The sequence below is a fragment of the Sorex araneus genome, chromosome 5 (genome assembly GCF_027595985.1).
Source record: "Sorex araneus isolate mSorAra2 chromosome 5, mSorAra2.pri, whole genome shotgun sequence".
Classification (NCBI taxonomy): domain Eukaryota; kingdom Metazoa; phylum Chordata; class Mammalia; order Eulipotyphla; family Soricidae; genus Sorex; species Sorex araneus.
Window position 1 is genome coordinate 57621975 of NC_073306.1, and position 19754 is coordinate 57641728.

The 19754-nt window shown below is 45.6% G+C and overlaps 1 protein-coding gene and 1 pseudogene across 3 annotated transcripts in view; one reads left to right on the plus strand and one right to left on the minus strand.

Moving 5' to 3' along the window:
- DNAJC16 (DnaJ heat shock protein family (Hsp40) member C16) overlaps positions 1 to 19754 on the minus strand; it is a 47442-nt gene that overhangs the window by 15097 nt on the left and 12591 nt on the right. For all 3 annotated transcript variants that reach the window (XM_004603357.2, XM_055140114.1, XM_055140115.1), the window contains exons 5-7: positions 9501 to 9685; positions 7536 to 7640; positions 6023 to 6181 (exon numbers count right to left, since the gene is read on the minus strand). In XM_004603357.2, the coding sequence (XP_004603414.2) occupies positions 6023 to 6181; positions 7536 to 7640; positions 9501 to 9685 (449 nt within the window). The remainder of the gene's footprint in view (positions 1 to 6022; positions 6182 to 7535; positions 7641 to 9500; positions 9686 to 19754) is intronic.
- LOC129404847 (NADH dehydrogenase [ubiquinone] 1 alpha subcomplex subunit 6-like) lies at positions 15526 to 16033 on the plus strand (annotated as a pseudogene).

Genomic DNA, 19754 nt, shown 5'->3' on the forward strand with positions numbered 1-19754 from the left:
CTCACTCAGCTTCCTGAATGCCTTCCTCATTAAGAGTCACCATTTCTCATTTCTGACCTCGAGAGAGAGACATGTGGCTCCCTTTTGATCTCAACACTGAGAGGCCACTGCAGCAATTGAAAAAAAAAAATCTCCCCTCCCCTGCTGTTTTTGTACTGTGGATCCTGTGTACAGCTTGGCAGCGATGCTAATTCGGTTCTACCCTTTCTGTTGAGGGTCTTGCACATGTGCTCACGACAGGGTGGGGGGAGGGCGGGTCATTGTGGTGCTCACACAAACGTTCACTGGGGCTTGCATTTGTGTTCCTGGCTGCAGTGCTTGTGATTCTGTGTTTGTTCTTGAGCTACATCCTGCAGTGCTCAGGGGCTTCTCCTGGCTTGGTGTCGGGGTGACTGTGCGGTGCGGGGGATAGCTTTAGCATCTCCAGCTGCCCCTTTATGTTGAGTTGCGCTCCCTGGAGACAGCACCCTCGGGCCATGGTGCTCACTTCTGGCTGTGCTGGAGGGGCAGACTGTTGTGGCCCTGAATGTCCCAGATAACAGAGCTCCAGTGACAGGGAGCAAACTCAAAGCCTCACGTTTGCAAAAGCAAGTATGCTGTTACTGAGTCATTCCTAAACCCACACCCAGGTCTCCCCCAACAACTACAGAATTTCAATTTTATTTATTTGGTTTTTTGGGGACACACCTAGTGGTGCTCAAGGCTTACTCTTGGCTCTACATGCAGGGGTCATTCCTGGCGGGGCTCAGTGGAATATATGTGGTCTTGGAGATTGAAATTAAGTCAGGAGTGTGCAAAACAAGCGCCCGGCCCACTCTCCGACCCACTAGGGCATTTTTAATTGACCTAGTTTTAATATCATTATCATACTAGGGTATGGAGAAGCCTGATGAAAGGAAGAGTCAGAGATGGGGGAAAGGCTGGTTGTGGAGCGAATATTCAGAACACACAGACGTGTCAATCTATGTTTGCTGTAGTATATGGACATGGTTCACGGTGCACAGGACAAGTACAGTGGTACCATCAAAGACTGGTGATCACATATCACTCGACTAGATAAAACAATCATAAAAATGTTTTATACTATTGTGAGAATTGCTAACAGGTCAGATAGAAAACGAGAGCATGCTAGTGGAAAAAGGTGGTAACAGTCCACTTCTCGTGGATCTTTCACCTGTGACTTTATAATATCCTGCATTGCTCTTTTGCAAATACTAGCTCACTGATCTTTCTTTTTCCTTTTCCTGTTTTTGGTTTTTGGGACACACCACACAGTACTCTTGGCTCTGAACTGAAGGATCACTCTTGACAGGCTTGGGGGATAATACAGAGTGCCAGGGATCGAACCCGGATTGGCATGAAAAAAAAAAAATCTACCTATGGTACCATCTCTCCAGCCCCCCCTTACTCCTCTTACTGATCTCGAGTGTGGACAAATTTCATTATACATGAACAAAGTGGAAGGAAATGGACAATGGATGGCCAACGACAATAAATTCTCTGACAGCAGAACTGAGGTACCTACGGAGGGGTCTGGGGTCTGGGGTGGACTAGAAGCAACACAGGCAATAGAGAAGAGCTTTGGGCACACTGATGGTGGTGCAACTGCACTAGGTAATTTCTTTTTTGGTTTTGGTCGTTTCTTTTTTGGTGCTCACGAGTGACCCCTGGGGGTGCTCAGGGGATCCTATGTGATGCTGGGATGGATCAGAGTTGAGGTCACAGCAGCATGTGCAAGGCAGGTGCCTTCCCTCCTGTACTATCTCTCTGGCCCACTGCTGCGTAACTTCATACACCAAAAGCATAAACATGAACACTAGTACAAAGTAAACATTTAAAATCATATCAACAATCAATTTAACCAATTTTCATCCACTAGAAAATAATGATGATCAATCTCACCAAGATGTCTAAGAAGCTTTTATAAAGCTTATGATGGTTTCTCTTCGCAAAAATCTTGATATAATAATGGGTGAATTTCCAAAATTAAAATTTTCTTAGAAGCCTTAATTTCATCTTGACAAAGGGGAACTGGCTGTTCCCCTTCAAGCGTTAGACTCACTCAGTTTGTAGACAATGTCACCAAAGAGCCAAACCTGAGTGACTACAGAGAGGTGCTCTTTTGAGTAATAATCAGGTGTTCTTTTCACGTCAAAAATGAGATGCTGTTAAAAACAAATAACTCTGAAACAGCTCAACAAAAGGCACATGCTAATAACCACACAACACTCCCCAACCAACCTCTGTAGCTAGGCAGGTGCCTGAGGGCTGGGTGCAAGTCCCCGTTTGTTACACAGGACAGAAAAAATACCAAAAAGGTGAGTGTTCAAGGGTCCCCTGGCTTAGAAAAGATAGCTCAGTCGGCTGAGTGCATGCTTTGCACGTGGGAGGCCTGGGTTTAATTTTTGGGCCCACCTGGTCCTCCTGCCAGATATGACCCTGAGTGCAGAGCAGGGAGCAGCCTCTCAGCCCACTCTGCCGGATGTGGCTCAGAAATAAAAAACTAAATTAAAAACTTTGTTCTGCCTCATGAAGGTTTGTGAGCAAAGTTCATGTTGCTGTTTGTTTTCACACCGAGGAGCCCTGAGTGAAGAATTTTTGATTACAGGAGATGGTGCTGTGCCCTGGGCCCTGCACTTGGTTGTTCTGGAACCAGTAGTTCTACCTTATCATTGCGTTTGTACCATCAGTGCAAATGTACACACAGTGAAAAAGCACAGATTTTGTCTCAGCATTATTTGAGTCTCACAGACTACCTTGGAGGGCCACTGGAATACTCTTCAGATTATCTGTGGACCATATCCAGGAAGTCGCTGAGCTCAGGTGAGCTGGGGCCCACCGGCCAGTGACTGTGCAGCACTGCCAGAGCCCAGTGCGGCTGGCACAGGAGGATGCACAGACCAAGTGTACGTGGCCACACACACCACATGGCAAAGACGTGAGCTACAGTCGCATGGAGCAAGTGGTGCTGACAGTGTTACACCAACAGTTTCACCTGCTGTCGGAAGACTCAGTTATGTGAAGCACGTTTCTAAGATCCAAAGAACAGACGCTAAAGCACCACCATAATTTGTAAAGGGATATGATAATTTCCCCCAAGAGTGTAAGCCAGGGACTCTCAATTATTTTTCGACTGTGGCCACTTGTGAACTTGTTTCCTTCTAGTGTTCCCACGTCCCCGTCCTACCAACTTGCCCCCTAGTCTTGTACGGTGGCACCCGATTTATGGGATTTTCACCTGTGGCCCCCCCCTTACAATACCCTGGCCCCAAGGAACCGTATGTGGTGCCAGGAGTTTGAAATGGAGTTGACTATGTGCAAGGTAAGTGACTTACCTGCTGCACTCAATGGTTATTTATTTATTTCATGCTTTTTGGGTCACACCCAGCGATGCTCAGGGGTTACTCCTGGCTCTGCACTCAGGAACCACTCCTGGCAGTGCTTGGGAGACCATATGGGATGCCGGGGATTGAACACTGGTCAGCTGCATGCAAAGCAAATGCCCTACCCGCTGTACTATTGCTCCGGCCCCTCAATGGTTATTTTTTATTTATTTATTTATTTTTTAGCTTTTTGGGTCACACCCAGCGATGCTCAGGGGTTACTCCTGGCTTTGCACTCAGGAATTACTCCTGGCGGTGCTTGGGGGACCATATGGGATGCCGGGGATCGAACCCGGGTCGGCCGCGTGCAAGGCAAATGCCCTACCCGCTGTGCTATCGCTCCGGCCCCTCAATGGTTATTTTTTAAAATTATCTCTTAACTATTGCTCTAGAGGCAATTACTGTTTAATATATTATCATTATGATATAATATATTTAACATATAGTTCAATATTTAACCTTTTATGCTTTCTTTTTTTTTAGATTATCCCAGGCAGAGCTCAGGGGTCCCTCGCCAGGCCAAAGAGTTCAATATTTGAGTCTGGTGATGGTTATGCTGCATGGAACTAGCAGTGCTGGGAGCCACACGGGCCATACACAGCAGCACTCGGGGACTATGCGGTGCCAGGTCAAACTTGGGTCCTTCCAATGCCCGGCATGACCTCCAGCCCTTCTAGCTCTCTCCTTGGCTCCTGCCAGTTAAGCTTGTTTGTGCAGGGGTCGGGTATTTAAATCATTTTTAAGCAAACAATTCTGTGAGTGTAACACATTCACAATGTTCTGCCACCATCACTATTATCCACCCCCAGGATTTTACATCCCCTCAAACAGAAACTGTACCCCTGAAACCCTAATTTCTTACTTTCTCTACAGCTCTAAAAACCACCATCCTGCTTCCTACTGACAGATAGCTTTTCTTTTCTTCTCTTTTTGTTTTTGGGCACACCCAGCTGTACTCAGGGGTTACTTCTGGCTCTGTGCTCAGGGATCACCTCTGGCTCTGCTTGGGTGAAACAGACGTGGTGCCAGAGATTGAACTGGGTCAGTTGCATGCAAGTCAAGTGTACTATGTACCTGCTGTACTATCTCTCCAGGCCCAAGACTGTTTCTTTCCCCTCAGCATCCTTACAGGTTTTTTTTTTTTTGTTTGTTTGTTTTGCTTTTTGGGTCACACCCAGCGATGCTCAGGGGTTACTCCTGGCTTTGCACTCAGGAATTACTCCTGGCAGTGCTTGGGGCACCATATGGGATGCTGGGGATCGAACCTGGGTCGGCTGCATGCAAGGCAAACGCCCTACCCGCTGTGCTATCGCTCTGGCCCCCCATCCTTACAGGTTTTATTACACTTCTTACGTATCAAAGATGTGGCTAAACTTTTCATTTATATCTGGTCTTTGGGCACTGTAAGCTACTTTTTTTTTGGTTTTTTTGTTTTATGGCCATACCTAGTAGTACACAGGACTTACTCGTTGCATCCAAGTTAGCTGTGTACAAGGCAAGTCCCTACCTGCAAGGTTAGTCACATGCATGACAAGTACCTTAACCCCTATACTAGCTCTCAGGCTCTCAAGTTATATTAAAAAAGTAAATTCATAAAAAAAAATTGTCCTTCTGGGGCTGGAGTGATAGTACAGAGGGTAAGGTTTTTGCCTTCGAGGCGGCCTATCCAGGTTTGATCCCCGGCATCCCAGATGGTCCCCTGGGCACTGCCAGTAATAATTCTTGAGCTTAAAGTAAAGAGTAAGCCCTGAGCACCACTGTGTATATTCCTCATACCCAGTGTACAAAACAAAACAAAAAAATTTGTATTACTAAATGAACAAATTAAAAACTAGTTTCTGTGAGTCAGAAAAAAGAGGGACAGACATAGAATGACTGCACTCATTTGTGGAATATAAAATAACATAATATGGACCGACACCCAAGGACAGTAGAGACAGGGCCAGGAGTATTGCTCCATGGTTGGCAGGGCACCTGCCTCATAAGCTGGGGGAGAAGACAGCTGGAATAGAGAAGGGATCACTAAGACAATGATGGTTGGAGGGATCATTTGGGATGGGAGATGTGTGCTGAAAGTAGATAAAGGACCAGACATAATAGCCTCTCACGATCTGTATTGCAAACCATAATGCCCCAAAGCAGAGAGAGAGTATGGGGAAAATTGTCTGCCATAGAGGCGTGGGAGGCTTGAGAAGTGGGGCGGGAGGATACTGGGAACATTGGTGGTGGAAAATGTGCACTGGTGGAGGGATGGGTGTTCGATCATTGTATGACTGAAACTCAAACATGAAAGCTTTGTATGCCATGGTGATTCAAAGATTAAAAAAAAAAATAAAAGAAAAAACAAACAAGCAAAAAACCTAGTTTCTGGAGAACTGGAGGGAGCTGTGGGCTGGAGTGCATGCCTTGCATGTGGAAACCTGGATTTGGTCCCTGGCACACGCTTTCCTGCAGAGAAACCCCCAAGCACTAGAGGTGTGCCTCCCTCTCCAGAAACCCCCGAGAAGCCCACCCCCTTCCCCCCAAGCTGAACCTCATTTCTCCTTCCCTTCACCTGCTTTGCTCAACTTCCCTGCTTACTTATCTCAGAGCTGGAGAGAAGACTCTGGACAATCCCAAAGCCAGTGCCGCTCGCATACCTGCATGGCATCTGCGGGCTTGTTGATGTGTTCTTTAAAGACCAAGATGGTGGGGGTGTGGACGTTGATGTTGTACTGCCTTGTCATCTCCTCCACCCCTCTCAAACCGACGTGCACATAGCCAAACGACAAATAATCCTTGTATGCAAAAGCAATCAACTGGCAGGGCAAAAGAGAGGAGAAAAGTAAATTGATAGCAAAATAACTAAATTACACATCAACATGAACAGGGATAATAGCATTTTGGTGGTGTGGTAATAATCAGATGCCTAATCTATATAAACATTTATGCTCTTAAAACTTTTTTTTGTGACATCAGGGAATGAACCCAGGCCTCACAGATGCAAGACAAGTGCTTTATTTATTATTATTATTATTTTTGCTTTTTGGGTCACACCCAGCAATGCACAGCAGTTACTCCTGGCTCTGCACTCAGGAATTACCCCTGGCGGTACTCAGGGGACCATATGGGATGCTGGGAATCGAACCCGGGTCTGCCACGTGCAAGGCAAACGCCCTACCCACTGTGCTATCGCTCCAGCCCCCAACAAGACAAGTGCTTTAAAGTGCTCTATTACCGAACTACATTCTGGCCCCCGTTTATGCTCTTTTTCTTGGGTCTGGATGCCATATCAGCAGTGCTCAGGACTTACTCCTGGCTCTGTGCTCAGGGATCACCAATGGCAGGGCTCAAGGGACCACATGGGATGCTGGAGATCAAACCTGGGTTGGCTGTGTGCAAGGCTACCTGTCTTTTCACTCTGAAAGATTTTAAAAGACTTTAAGGGTTTCTCTGCAAGCCCCTCTTCTCCCAATTGATGCTCTTGAAAAAAAAAAATTCTATCAAGTTTGATTTGTTCACCTAAGTGGGTGGAGATTTTGCCTTGAGAGTTACTCTCTGGCTGCTACATCCTTATACACAGAGCGGAAATCTTTGCGGCTCGATGCATGAGAAGGGCCCCAACAAGGCTAAACACAAGTAATTCTCTCCCCACGCCTGCCTCAAATAGAGCACAGTTCTCATCTTACTGAGCTCTGGGTCCCGTGGGAGGCCTGACACAGGAGAGGCATTACCGATCTGTCAATGATGAAAGATGGCAGCATCTTGCCACGTTCCCATTTCATGCCACAGTGACAGGCAGGGTAAGCTGGGGCCATGGAGAAAGCAGGTGTGAGGTGAGACAGGCGCCAAGAGCACAGCCTATTTATTCCACTCTGGGGCGGCTGTGGGCGTTTACACGGCCAGTCTGGGCTCAGGGAGCTCGGTCTCTAAAGCATGACCACATCTTTATCACTGGGGTCTACACTGATGACACGCTGTGACTAAAAGACAGTACGAGTGTGAAGAGCATCAACACAGTCACCGCACTGCAGCTGCCCAATGTATGCAAACAGGCCAAGTTTCTGGCCTTCACACTTCTCTCATGGAATAAGCCATAACTTACAAAACAGATAATCGGGCGACCAGTTCTTTCCACCAAAATGTGAGAAGCCACTACCCAACGTTAATTACCTTGTATAACAGAGGGACAACGGGCATTTGATCAAAGAGAAGGACATGTGGTTTGTTCTCTTGCTGCCAGCCAGAAAGGAACCGGATATAATTTTTATTTGTAACCTAAATTGAAAAAAAAAAAAAAGAACTTAGTTTCAGTATTTAATTCTTAACAACTTTAGTTAGAAGAACAATTTAGTTAGAAGACGAATGGAATCTGACATGTGTAAGAGTACTTTATAAAGAGTTTAAAAAGGGAAGATAATTTATCTTTTGTTTGTCTTCAGTTGAAGCTGTTTTGTCATCAAAATTATTTAATGTTGCTTTTTCCTATTCATGTCTTAAAATAATATTGAGAGAAATAAAAATGAGCAGCAGACTGTCATCACTCCACAGCTTTGCCTATGACTCATTCTCCACTTCTCTCCACTCACCTGGCATAGTGAGTTAAGACTCATTTCTGGGGGCCGGAGTGATAGTACAGTGGGAAGGGTGCTTGCCTTGCAGGTGGCTGACCCAGGTTCAATCCCCAGCCCCCGAAAACCGCCAGAAGTGAGCCCTGAGCATAGACCCAGGAGTAAGCCCTGAATGCTGCCGGTGTGGAGCCCCTCCCCACCAAAAAAACATCACAACAAAAAAATTAAAAAAAAAAAATTCCTGCCAGGAAGTCCTGCCCCACTCTGCAGAATGAGCCCTCAACAAACTGGACAGAACCATTCACCTGCTAGACTGGGAGCTCCATGAAAACTACAGGGCATCTATCACCCTTATAGGAGCCAATGTGCTATGCCCTCTCATAATTTCCTTTCAAACGGATTCCGCAAGCATTTCTACTGCGGACAATGATTCTGGTGGGAGAGTCAAAGAATAGTGCATGTGGGGCCGAAGAGATAGGACAGTGGGTAGGAAATTTGCCTTGTATGAGGCTAAGCCCTGGGACTATGCTCAGAAGTGACTCTTGACCAACGTGCTGGGGGCCACAGGTGATACCAAGGAATCAGGCTTTCAGCTGCCACGGTTGCATGCAAGGCACGTACCTAACCTCCTGTGCTATCTCTCTGGCCTAAATACATCTTAAGTAGAAAACTCATTAACTAGCAAGAACTTTTTGGGCCTGAATTCTTTAGTACAACATTATATTTTGAATATCCCAAAAATATATAATATGAAATCTGGTGCATTCTCCAGATAGGACTGTTAGATATATAGTCAAATATAATGTAATTGAAATATCCTCACTAGGAAACTGCCTCCGGCCAGAGAGATGGCTCAGCTGAGCACATACTTTCTATGTCATCGGCTTGTGTTTGTGCCCTTCCCCACATGGTCCCTGAACACTTCTGGGAGCAACCCCCAGCACAGACCTGGGAATAGCCCTCCAGCGCCAATGGGTGTGAACAACAAAAACAAACCCCCTTATAAATAAGTACAAATTAAACAGAGAAAGAAAGAGAAAAATAACTTTAAAAAAAATTTTTGGGTCACACCCAGAGATGCACAGGAGTTACTCCTGGCTCTGCACTCAGGAATTACTCCTGGCAGTGCTCAGGGGACCATATGGGATGCTGGGATTCAAACCCGGGTTGGCCGCGTGCAAGCCAAATGCCCTACCCACCGTGCTATCGCTCCAGCCCCAGAAAAATAACTTTAAGTGAGAACATTCATGAGTCAGAAAGAAATCCTTCATCCTACAGTGTGATCCGATTTTTCTGTTTGGAAAACAGTCCTTGTCATTGTAGGCTCAAATTCCTAGGACAGAATAAATCTGTAGTGGGCACTGATAGATGCATTCTTCTCCACTGCTTTGGTTTTTGGTCTTTGACAGACCCCACTCAAGTGAAGTCTTCAAATGACATTTTGTGTCATTCATTAACACGCCCTGATGGAAGTGACACCAGCCACAGACAGAGAGCCCCTGGCAGGCAGCAGTGCCCCCCAACGGTTAGCGACTCCTCAGCCAGGCCCCTGCTGACACGCACTTACTTTCTCCACCAGGTTCCCTGGGAGAAGACTCTCCACAAAGTCAATGAGGTTTTCACGGAACACTGCATTGTGGAAGAAGGAGACTTTCCCATTGATGATTCCTAGGATGGTGGGGGTGCTGTGTGCCCCCAGGTGATGGGCCAGGCGTCTCTCATACCCAGCATGCACCACACCAATTCCCACACCTGTAAAGCACAGACAACAAGACATCTCCATGAAGCCTTTTCCATGCCACAAAGGCAGATTGTGTTGGGAAAATGAAATCTTCATCTAGAAGGCGGGGTCAGTTCAGTTTTTCTGCAGAGCAGTCTGGCAATATTTTTAAAAAGTTACAAATCTTTGTCTTTTAGTCTCTACGATTTCAAATTTGGGGAGCAGGTCACGAGGAAATACTTCAAAACAAAAGAAAGCAAAGGGTCGAAGGGATAGAATAGTGAGCAGGGTATTTGCCTTGCACACGGCTGACCCAGGTTTGATCCCCGGCATCCCATGTGGTCCCTCGAGCACCGCCAGGAGTAATTCCTGAATGCAGAGCCATTGCTGAGCTGGGTGTGACCCAAAAAGGGAGGAGGGAAGCAAAAAAGAAAGGAAAGCAAAGTGGTCTTAGTTACAAGAACCCAAACCAGAAACAATTCAAAGGTTCAACAACTCCAAAATTGTTGGGAGAGAGTTGGATTTATCCAAACAAGGCCACAGTCTTCTCATCCTTCAGAGCACCTGTCCCTTGTACACAAATAACCACGGTCATTAGAAAACAGAGATTCTCAAAAAGAAAGAAATCAAACAAGACAGTACAGCAGGCAGGGTGCTTGCCTTGCACGTGGCCGATCCCAGTTTGGTCCCTGATACCTATGTGGTCCCCTGAGTATGGCCAGGCGTGACCCGTGAGCTCAGAGGCAGGAGTAAGCCCTGAGCACAGCCCGTGTGGCCCCAAACACACAAACAAAAAAAATAGAAAAGAAACAGAAATCACTGCTACTAGCTTACCATTTATAACTTTTTTGCTTTGGCCACACCCAACAGTGGCAGTGTTTAGGGAACAATGCGGTGCCAGGAACTAAATCCAGGTCTCCAGCACATATGATATGTGGCCCAGTGCTTGGAGCCAGAGAGCGGGCCTTTTCTTACACAAACATAGGTATGCGTGGACTTATATATTTACATAAAATAAAAAGGAAGCAGCTGATGTTTCACTTGATATTCAAATAACTTAAAACATTTAAAATTATAGTTTCGGTAATACAGTTGCAACAGTGTTAAAGTTTCTGGAGTCGATGTACAAAATTACTGCACCCCACCACTGCCAACGTGCCCATGACCGTCCACCACCATCCTTTACCTCCGGCCTGCATGCCCCCACTTCTTCCTTCCACTGTTTGTTAAGGGTTTGTCACTGTTCAGTGCTATCTATTCCCTTATTTTGTCATTCTCTATTGAATAAATTAATTTTGTTCTATTTGTTTGTTTACTTCTAGCTTTGTGACCATACCTGGCAATGCTCAGGGGTTATTCCTGGCTCTGCACACAGGAATCACTCCTGGCGGTGGTGCTCTGGGAACCTTATGGGATGCTGGGAATCAAACCCGGGTTAGACAAAGCACCTTGCCCATGTACTATCACTGCGGCCCCCATTAAACAATACACTTAATGGGTCAGTTACTCTGTCAAACATTGGAAAAATATTAAGTATCAACAGCCAAATAAATTAATGTTCTCTTACATGTCTAAGAGTCTGCTCGAGTTTGACATTTCCCATAACCTGCTATCCAGGCCTTTGTCGTTTCAGTCAATGGCATCTTCTTCCCCCGACACATTGAAAATTTTAAGTCATCTTTGACTTCTTTTGTCTCACACCCCACATCCAATCTGCCAGCAAGTCCTGTTTGTTCTGACTTTAAAATATATCATAAATTCATCTGTTTTCCCTACTGCTTTCATTAGATTCCCTGAGTCATCACCGTCTTGCTTCCCCAGGTTGCCACAAATAATTTCATAAGGGGCTAATGTTTCCCCTTGTTCCGCTGTGTGTCTCCTTGCCCCCTACAATCTGTTCTCAGTGTGGCGGCCCCAAACCGTTCCATCTAAAATACATGCTCATCCCAGATGGCTGTGGGGTCAGCGATATCTCTAACTGAGCACTTCTGGAGCCTTGCACTCTTAGGAGCACCTCTGCTTCCCTCCCCATCCAACTCCAACTCAGTAAGTCCTGCTGCCTTATAAAGAAATGAGCGCAGCACAGGCTTGACCAGACCTTGTCCCTCTTCTCCACAAAGCCCACAGATCTGGCACGCAGGATTCTCTGTCTCTTCCTCTGCAGAACAGGAAAAGCTGCCAAAGCCTTGCCCTGTGTGTTGCCCTGTCCCATTTGCCTCACCAGTATGGCAATATAAATAATCTGATCTCGTATCTCTTACTTAAAATTACCTTTGAGGCTCGCTCTTCAAGCCTGTGCTCTCCCTTGAACACACAACCTCATTCGCTTGTACTCCATTTCTTTGCTTGCCTACATCCACTCTGAAGAAACCTGTCTTCTCTCTTGAACACACACTTTCTCTCCCCTTACATCTTTCTAAATAAGTCTCAACAAAAACTATAGAAACAAAATAAGTAAGTAAAATTACTCATGAGATCTTCGAATTACATACATCCCTTCACTAAAGCTAAGCGTTCCTTCATCTATATCGGCTGTCTTCCTGGGTGATTTCTTCACAGGACTTTGTTACTATTATAATTCCATTTCTAAATTTCTGAAGCATTTGAACAATCTCCCTATAGATTAGCATAAGAATTAGAAAAGAATGATAAATATTTGGTGTTCAAATTTGTACTATTTCCCCTACTGTACAGTCTAAGAGCATAATTACCCCACCATTTATTCATGCGTTTTGGGGTCACTCCCAGCTATGCACAAGGCTTCCTCGTGGTTCTCTGCTAAGGGATCATTCCTGAAGGGGCTTGGGGGGGCCATATACGGTGCTGGGAATCAAACATAGGTCAGCTATGCACAACGCAAGCGCCCTGCAAGTTGCATTATCTCTCCAGCCCTACAAAATTTATTTAAAGTCCAGCTATCACGGTACCTTGAATCCCGCCAGGAAAGATCCTTGAGCATAGATCCAGGAGTAAACCCTAATCCATGTATAGCCTAAAAACAAACAAACAAAAGTCCAGATATAATGCCCTCCAGACACCCCTTCCAAGCTGGAGGCAAAGAGGAAGGCAACCAGGCTTGTCCTGAAGTCTCAAGCTGGGAAATGACCATAAGCACAGGCAGCAGACAACAACTTCCCTTTTCCTGCACTGCTTTCAAATTCTCTACACACCAAAGCTCAGGGAGACCGAGGCAAGAGAAACTTATTTCTGCATCTTTCCCGATTCTGAATAAGCTGGCGAGCTGACAGGGACTGCCTAGAACCCAACCGAACTTGAGAAGTGAATGGGACAGGAAGGCAAAGCAGATTTGTCTTCCTTTAGAAATATTACTTGATTTTTATGTGAACCGAAGTTTCTGGTTAAGTTACATAACCTGGGAGATTAAAAATACTGTTCTCGGCTAGTTCGCATGCCCACCTTCTCTCTGCACACACATGTCGCTCGCTTATCTCTATGTGTATTCTCTTGCTTACTGACTTGCTCTTTTAAGCTTGTGTTCCCTTTTGTGCGTGTATTCCCTTCCTCTTACCCCACATCCACTGTATCTTTCTAAGTAAATTTCATTGAAAAAAACTTATCTTGTTTCACATGCACACACAAATACTGTTCTCTCCTCTTTGTGAGGTAAAGAAGGTTCTTTTGTACATTACTAAGCATTAGTGTATCATGCTTATATTTTGAGGTACCAAATTATACTTTCTTTCATTTTGTAATTCTAATTGTATAGCACATCTTTTAGTGGCATTCTTCACCCACCTCCGAAGATTAATTTGTTTTTATTCAACTTTTGCATATGCCTTAAGGAATGATACAGATAATGCAAAGAACACATTGTACAAATCTATTCATAAACAACCACTATGATGAAAAACTATGTGAAGCAGAAACAAAACTAAGAACATGAAGAAGTAAAAACAACAACAACAACCCTATTTAAAAAAATAAACCAGTATCTAGGTAGACCCTTATCCTAGATAGGAAAGGATGTTGCATTTAATAACATTTAATAAGTCTTTGTTGGTTTTTTTCCTTCTTCTTCTTCTTCTTTTTTTTTTTGACCACACCAAGCGATTCGCAGGGCTTACTCCTGGCTCTGCACTCAGGAATCACTCTTAGGGGTTCTTGGGGGGACCATATGGGATGCCAAGGATTGAACCCGGGTTGGGTGCATGCCAAGGCAAGCACCCTACCCACTGTTCTATTTCTCCAGTCCCCTCTAGAAAGTCTTGAAAGAAATCATTCTTCCTTCTTAAAAAAGAAGTCATAGTGAGTGAATCATCATCACCTGATCATCCAAACTGGCTTCCCCTTAAATGCTACTTGTTTTAAGACATTCACCTTCCTTGAGATGCCACCAGCTTCCCTGCCAGCACCTCTTCGGTAGCACCCAGAAGGCCTTACTGATACCTGTGTGTCTAAATGAATTTCCTCACTGCAACATTTTACCTTTTTGCAAAGCAAAGGTTAAGAATTGTCTCTGGGGTTGCTAATCACGAATGGCTCTGCCGGCTCCTGAACGACCATGATCCCAGAGGCACACAAACCAATCTCGGAACCCAGCGGCTTTTGGCAGAAATGCTCCTGGACTGTGAATTAAGCTATGGCCCCGTGCCACCCCATGTGGGAAGAGGCGTTGTCCCTTTGCCTTTTCCCCTCGGCGGCAGCATGGTGACTACCATCTTTCAGAGCCTATTGGATAGAGATATGAGCTTGCAGTGACGAGAGGCGCGGGCCTCTTGGGATGGAGGGGTGGAACCTGCCCCTCTCTCTGCCCTGACAAGACCCCGAGTTGCCACCCACAACGACTCTGCTAGCTCCTAAATGGGTATGATCCCAGAGGCACACAAACCAATCTCGAAACCCAGAGGCTTTTGGCAGAAATCTCTCTGGACTTAATTACTAAAATACCAGAAATTCAAAATCATGCAACCAGCCGCGCAACATCATATGCTCTTCATTATCAGCAATAAAATAAATTATCTAATGATGACTTTTTGGCAGGTCTGATTGTTGGGGGAAAATTCCAAATAATAATGGTGTGTCTTCTGTCAAAAAACTGAATGTAATCAAAGTGGAGAGAGAGTAAAGTGGAAATCATCTGCCACACAGGCAGGGGGAGAGGTGGGATGGGGGGTATATTGGGGTCCTTGGTGGCAGAACATGTGCACTGGTGAAGGGATGGGTGTTTTGATCATTGTAGGACCGAGACTTAAACCTGAAAGCTTTGTAACTGTTCTCATGGTGATTCAATTAAAAAGAAAAAAAAAAAAAGAATGGACTCTGGGGCTGGAGAGCTAGTACATAAAGTAAGATGCCTGCTTTGCATGCAGCCAACTCTGGTTCAAGTCCTTGGCACATTCCTGAGCACAGAGCCAGGAACAGCCCTTGAGCACTGCCAGGTATGACCTCAAAATGAAATAAAACGAAGAGAGAAAATGAACCCTGGCAGGGCCAGAGAAATAATAATGGGGCATTTCTGCAGGCAGCTGAGTCTAGTTCAATGCTTGGCACTACTTATGGTCCGCAGAGCACCACAAGGAAGGATCCCTGAGAACAGAGCCAGGAGTAAGTCCCGACCACAAGTGTGGCCTAAGTTCCTCCCTCTCCTAAAAATGAAAAGAAAAACTCTGGGGGCTGAAGAGATAGCTTAACAGGCTAAATGCACACTTTGCATGGCACTACATCCACATCCTAACACAACGGCTTAAGAGCTATGTAACCTTGAGTAGTTCCTTAATCTTCCTGGGCCTGCCTTGGTTTCCTTATCTATAAAATAGGGATAATTATAACCTCCCTTTGGGTTGCTTTGGGGATAAAGCTAATCCATAAAAAGCACCTAGTTGAAAATAAGCAACTCAAATGCTCAATAAAAATGAGTATTAATGGCAAGGGGTAGAGCTTGGCAGTATATAAGGCCCTGGGCTTTAGACCCTGCACCAAGTAAAAACAAAACAAAACAAAGATTATTATAATAATCTTCAGTGTCCAGGAGCAAGACGGCATCGAGAGGGCTCCGGTGGGCTTCTGTGGCAACCAGCACCTAGGTGAAGCCCATTTTCAGTCAGGACACAAATGAGGCCAGGCGGAGCATGTGCAGGCTCTACCAAGTCTGATATTGGGAGGTGCTGAACCCTGTGCACTTATTTCAGCTGGACATCACTGTGAAACAGAGTTGGGATAAAGTCTGAGAACTGTTTAAGAATGCCCACGTCACAGACCCCAGGGTGGTTGATCTGCTGATCATTAAGGGAAAGATGGAATTAGAGGAAATGACTGAAGCATGGAAGCAGCGGACACACGTTATACAGTTCCTCCAAGAAACAGAAGTGCCACGGCCAAAGGATTTCCTGTCCAAGTTCCATATTGGCCATGACCTGTGAAGTCTCCGTGGAAAAATGCATGTTGCTATTTAAGTATTTGAGATCACAAATAAACCCAGTCTGTGATGGTCAAACAAACAAACAAACAAAACTTCAGTACCCAAAAAAAGTATGTAGTTCATTAAAAAAGTTTTAAAATGTCTTTTAAAAAGTTCTAAATGATATATAATGAATTCTTAATCATTCTCTGCTTATTCTTGTGACAGCCTCTTGTAAAGGTGAGCTGGTCTGAATTATCTGGGCGGATATTTTCCCTCCCACTAAGCCCTAAGCTTCTCAAGATTAGGGCAGGGCTATTTCTGGGCGTCCTCCGTAGCACAGCTGTCCATGAATGTGGGCTACTTAGCCACAGGGGTTATTATCAAGTCACAGGACTGCAGCTTCCAGAGCTGTGACTTTTCTCCTCTGGATTAAATGATTCTATTTTGTTCACTTACAACCACTCAGGCATCTGCTGTTACTCCGCCAGCATGCCCAAGTTCCCCCCACACCCCCCAGACCACTCAGCTGATCAAGAAGGAACTTTTTCCAAACTCACAATAGAAACACTTCCTGCAATAAGAATCAAGGTGGTTTAGGCAGAGCTCTGTCTGGCAAGCATGAGGTGACAAGTTTGAGTTTCATCTCCAGCACTGCCCCACAACTGCTGGGAATGGCCCCACTGGCATTGCCTTTGGGACCCCCCACACACAATGAAAGATGTAATATGAGGCACACCACAATCAAATGTGTGCCAGCATGGCAACTAACGTGCACCACCACCTGTGAGCACCATGACCAAGTCCATGCCACCCCTGCCATCACAGCAATAAAAGGGTCAGCAAAGGGGCAGACTTTATTTATTTATGGCCACTCCTGGCAATGAGCAGGGGTTATTCCTGGCTCTGAATTTAAAATCACTGCTGGTGGCATTCAGGGGACCTTATGGGATACTGGGGATCCGACCTGGTCAGCCATGTGCAAAGTCAGTACCTTACTTGCTGTACTGTCGTTTTTTGCTCTTAATGGGGAATACTTAAAAAAAAAAAATTCTCTGCTTAAAAAAAAAAGAAATGTAGTCTGTCCTGTCAGGGGACGGCCATGATTGCTAGAAGGATCTCATTCCCACTCCATCCAACCATCACTAAGCGGAACCACTCAGGAACTGTCCACCAGTCCAGATGCTCCAAAGAGGAAAATGTTTTACAAGCCATCTTTAGAAACCAAGTTAACACAGAGTCAAAAATGTGCCTTCTAGGGGGCCTGGCGGATGAGGAGGAAGAATGGACTGAATACTCAGTAAATATCACTCATTCCCATTGATCTAATTCCAGCTTAAATTTCATCCTTTAAGTCCTGACTTACTAGGATGATACAGCACAGCAATCCAAAAGAATGACACTCTTCATTCATCAAACCTGAGGACATCGGAGAGCAATGCAGCACGGTGCCAATGCACAGACCAGAGTCAGGCTCCTGTGTGGAGTCCCAGTTATGCCAAATACTAAGGATGGGACTAAACAGGACCTGAGAGTGCGCCAGACTTCTGTGGCAGGGGCGACGATGGCACCTCCCTCAAAGGGTGCTATTTAGCGGAATATGTCACACACAAGCTACTGTTACTGTTATACTCGTTATACTGCCAGGAGCGACCCTGGAGAACAGAGCCAGGAGCAGCCCAAGCACTCCACCAAGCTAGTGTGCGGCCAAATCCACACCTCCCAATCAACCAGTCAAATCAAGTGTGGCTTGGACTTTATTAGGCACCCCAACTCCCAGGATGTTCTTCCCGTTTGTCTCTTGCACACCTACGCCCACCTCATGACCTGCTGCTATCTCCTGTGAGGGTGTGCCTTGCTTTCCTGCTTGCAATGTTTCCTATACTCACAACGTCACTTCTCTGTTTCTGGCCGTTTCCAATCACCTTTCAAGACCCGGCTAAAATAGGTCAGAGGTCAGTGCTTGAGAGTGAGTTGAAGAAAGTTGGCCAACACTCTTAAGAAAGAGTTTGGGGGGCTGGAGCGATAGCACAGTGGGTAGGGCGTTTGCCTTGCACGAGGCCGACCCGGGTTCGAATCCCAGCATCCCATATGGTCCCCTGAGCACGGCCGGGGTGATTCCTGAGTGCAGAGCCAGGAGTGACCCCTGTGCATCGCCAGGTGTGACCCAAAAAGCAAAAAAAAATAATAAATAAATAAATAAAATTAAAAAAATGAAAAAAAAGAAAGAGTTTGGAAAGTAGTTTATAAAATAGGTGCTTTCAAAAAGTTTACTTTGGGACACCCACACCCCACCACTGCCACTGTGTAAGTCCATCTATCGGGCCTGCTTCAAAAACTCATGATTAAATCTCGAACCAGATCAACTTGCTGCAAAAAGTTCTCAGATATACCAGCCCCAGCTGAAGACCCTGGTACAATCTCAGGAGGGGGGTGGGCCACGTTCCCACCCTGCTGAGGCCTAGGCAGCTGCACTCACCCCACAGCAGCTGTCGCCACGCCTATGGCTGGACTCTGGGCCTTCTCAGAGTTGGGGTGGGTAGCCACCCCCCAACCCCCAATACTTCTGGAAGGCCTGGCAGTCACACCCATGATCCACCTCCATGACCAAGTATGCTCGCTGCCATATTCTGGATTTTCTGGAGTGCATGGCTGCATTTGAGGTCGCACGACATCTCCAAACTCTACAATACTAACATCCCAGTACTAGCACATCAGATTGGATGGGAATGTAATGTAGAAGCCAACTACACTTGATTAACAAAAACATTAACACAGAAGGCTCAACTAGCAACAGCAGCTTAGTAAACTCTCAGACAAGGATTTAATGTTTTCATGGTGAGATATAACAATTTTCACACATTTACTGAAGCGTTCTTTGATTATTCCATTAGCCATTTAGTGGTAACAAGCAATAAAAATAAATCATTTTGGGCCTGGTATGGGAGCAGGCTTGAGAGGTGGCTGGGAAAATGGGGACGATGGTGGAAAACAGGTCACAGTAGTGGTGGGACTGGGGTTGGAATATTGAATGCTGTAACAAATGCATCATGAAAAACTTTGTAACCCACAGCCTCCCACCGCTGCCGAGATGTGACCCCGGGGGCCGCACATGAGTGCGGCATCTCCGCAGCTGCACAAGCGTGAATCCAGACTCAGCTGAACCAACTTCAACATGGGCAGCTCCTTGCAGATTGTCTCCAGCCAGAGAACTAAGCCGAGACCCCATCCCCGCCCAGGAGGGGAAAGGTATTTCTCTCTCTCTCCTGTCCCTTCCCAAGGATGAAGGGCGTGGGGACCTCCATATTATGACGACCACAGATGGGGTTTACAAGCTTGCAATGATCGAATATCCGGAAGAAATCTCCCTGGACTTAGTTGTTAAAGTACAGAAATACAAAACCGCGTGGCCGCTACTGCGGCCACACGACCTCATTTCTCTTCACAACAGGTCTGACTCTAGTGGGGTGCTCCTAATAATAATGGTGAGGTTTGTGTTGAAATATTGAATGTAACCAAAGTAAATAGAAAGTAAAGTGAAATTTATCAGTTACAAGGCGGGGGCGGGGTGTGGGGCTGGGCGGGATGGGAGGTATACTGTGGTTTTTTTTTTTTTTTTTTTGTCTTCGGTGGTGGGATATGGGCACTGGTGAAGGGATGGTTGTTTCAGCATTGTATGACTAAGACTTAAGCCTGAAAGCATTGTAATTTTCCACATGGTGATTCAATAAAATAAAATTAAA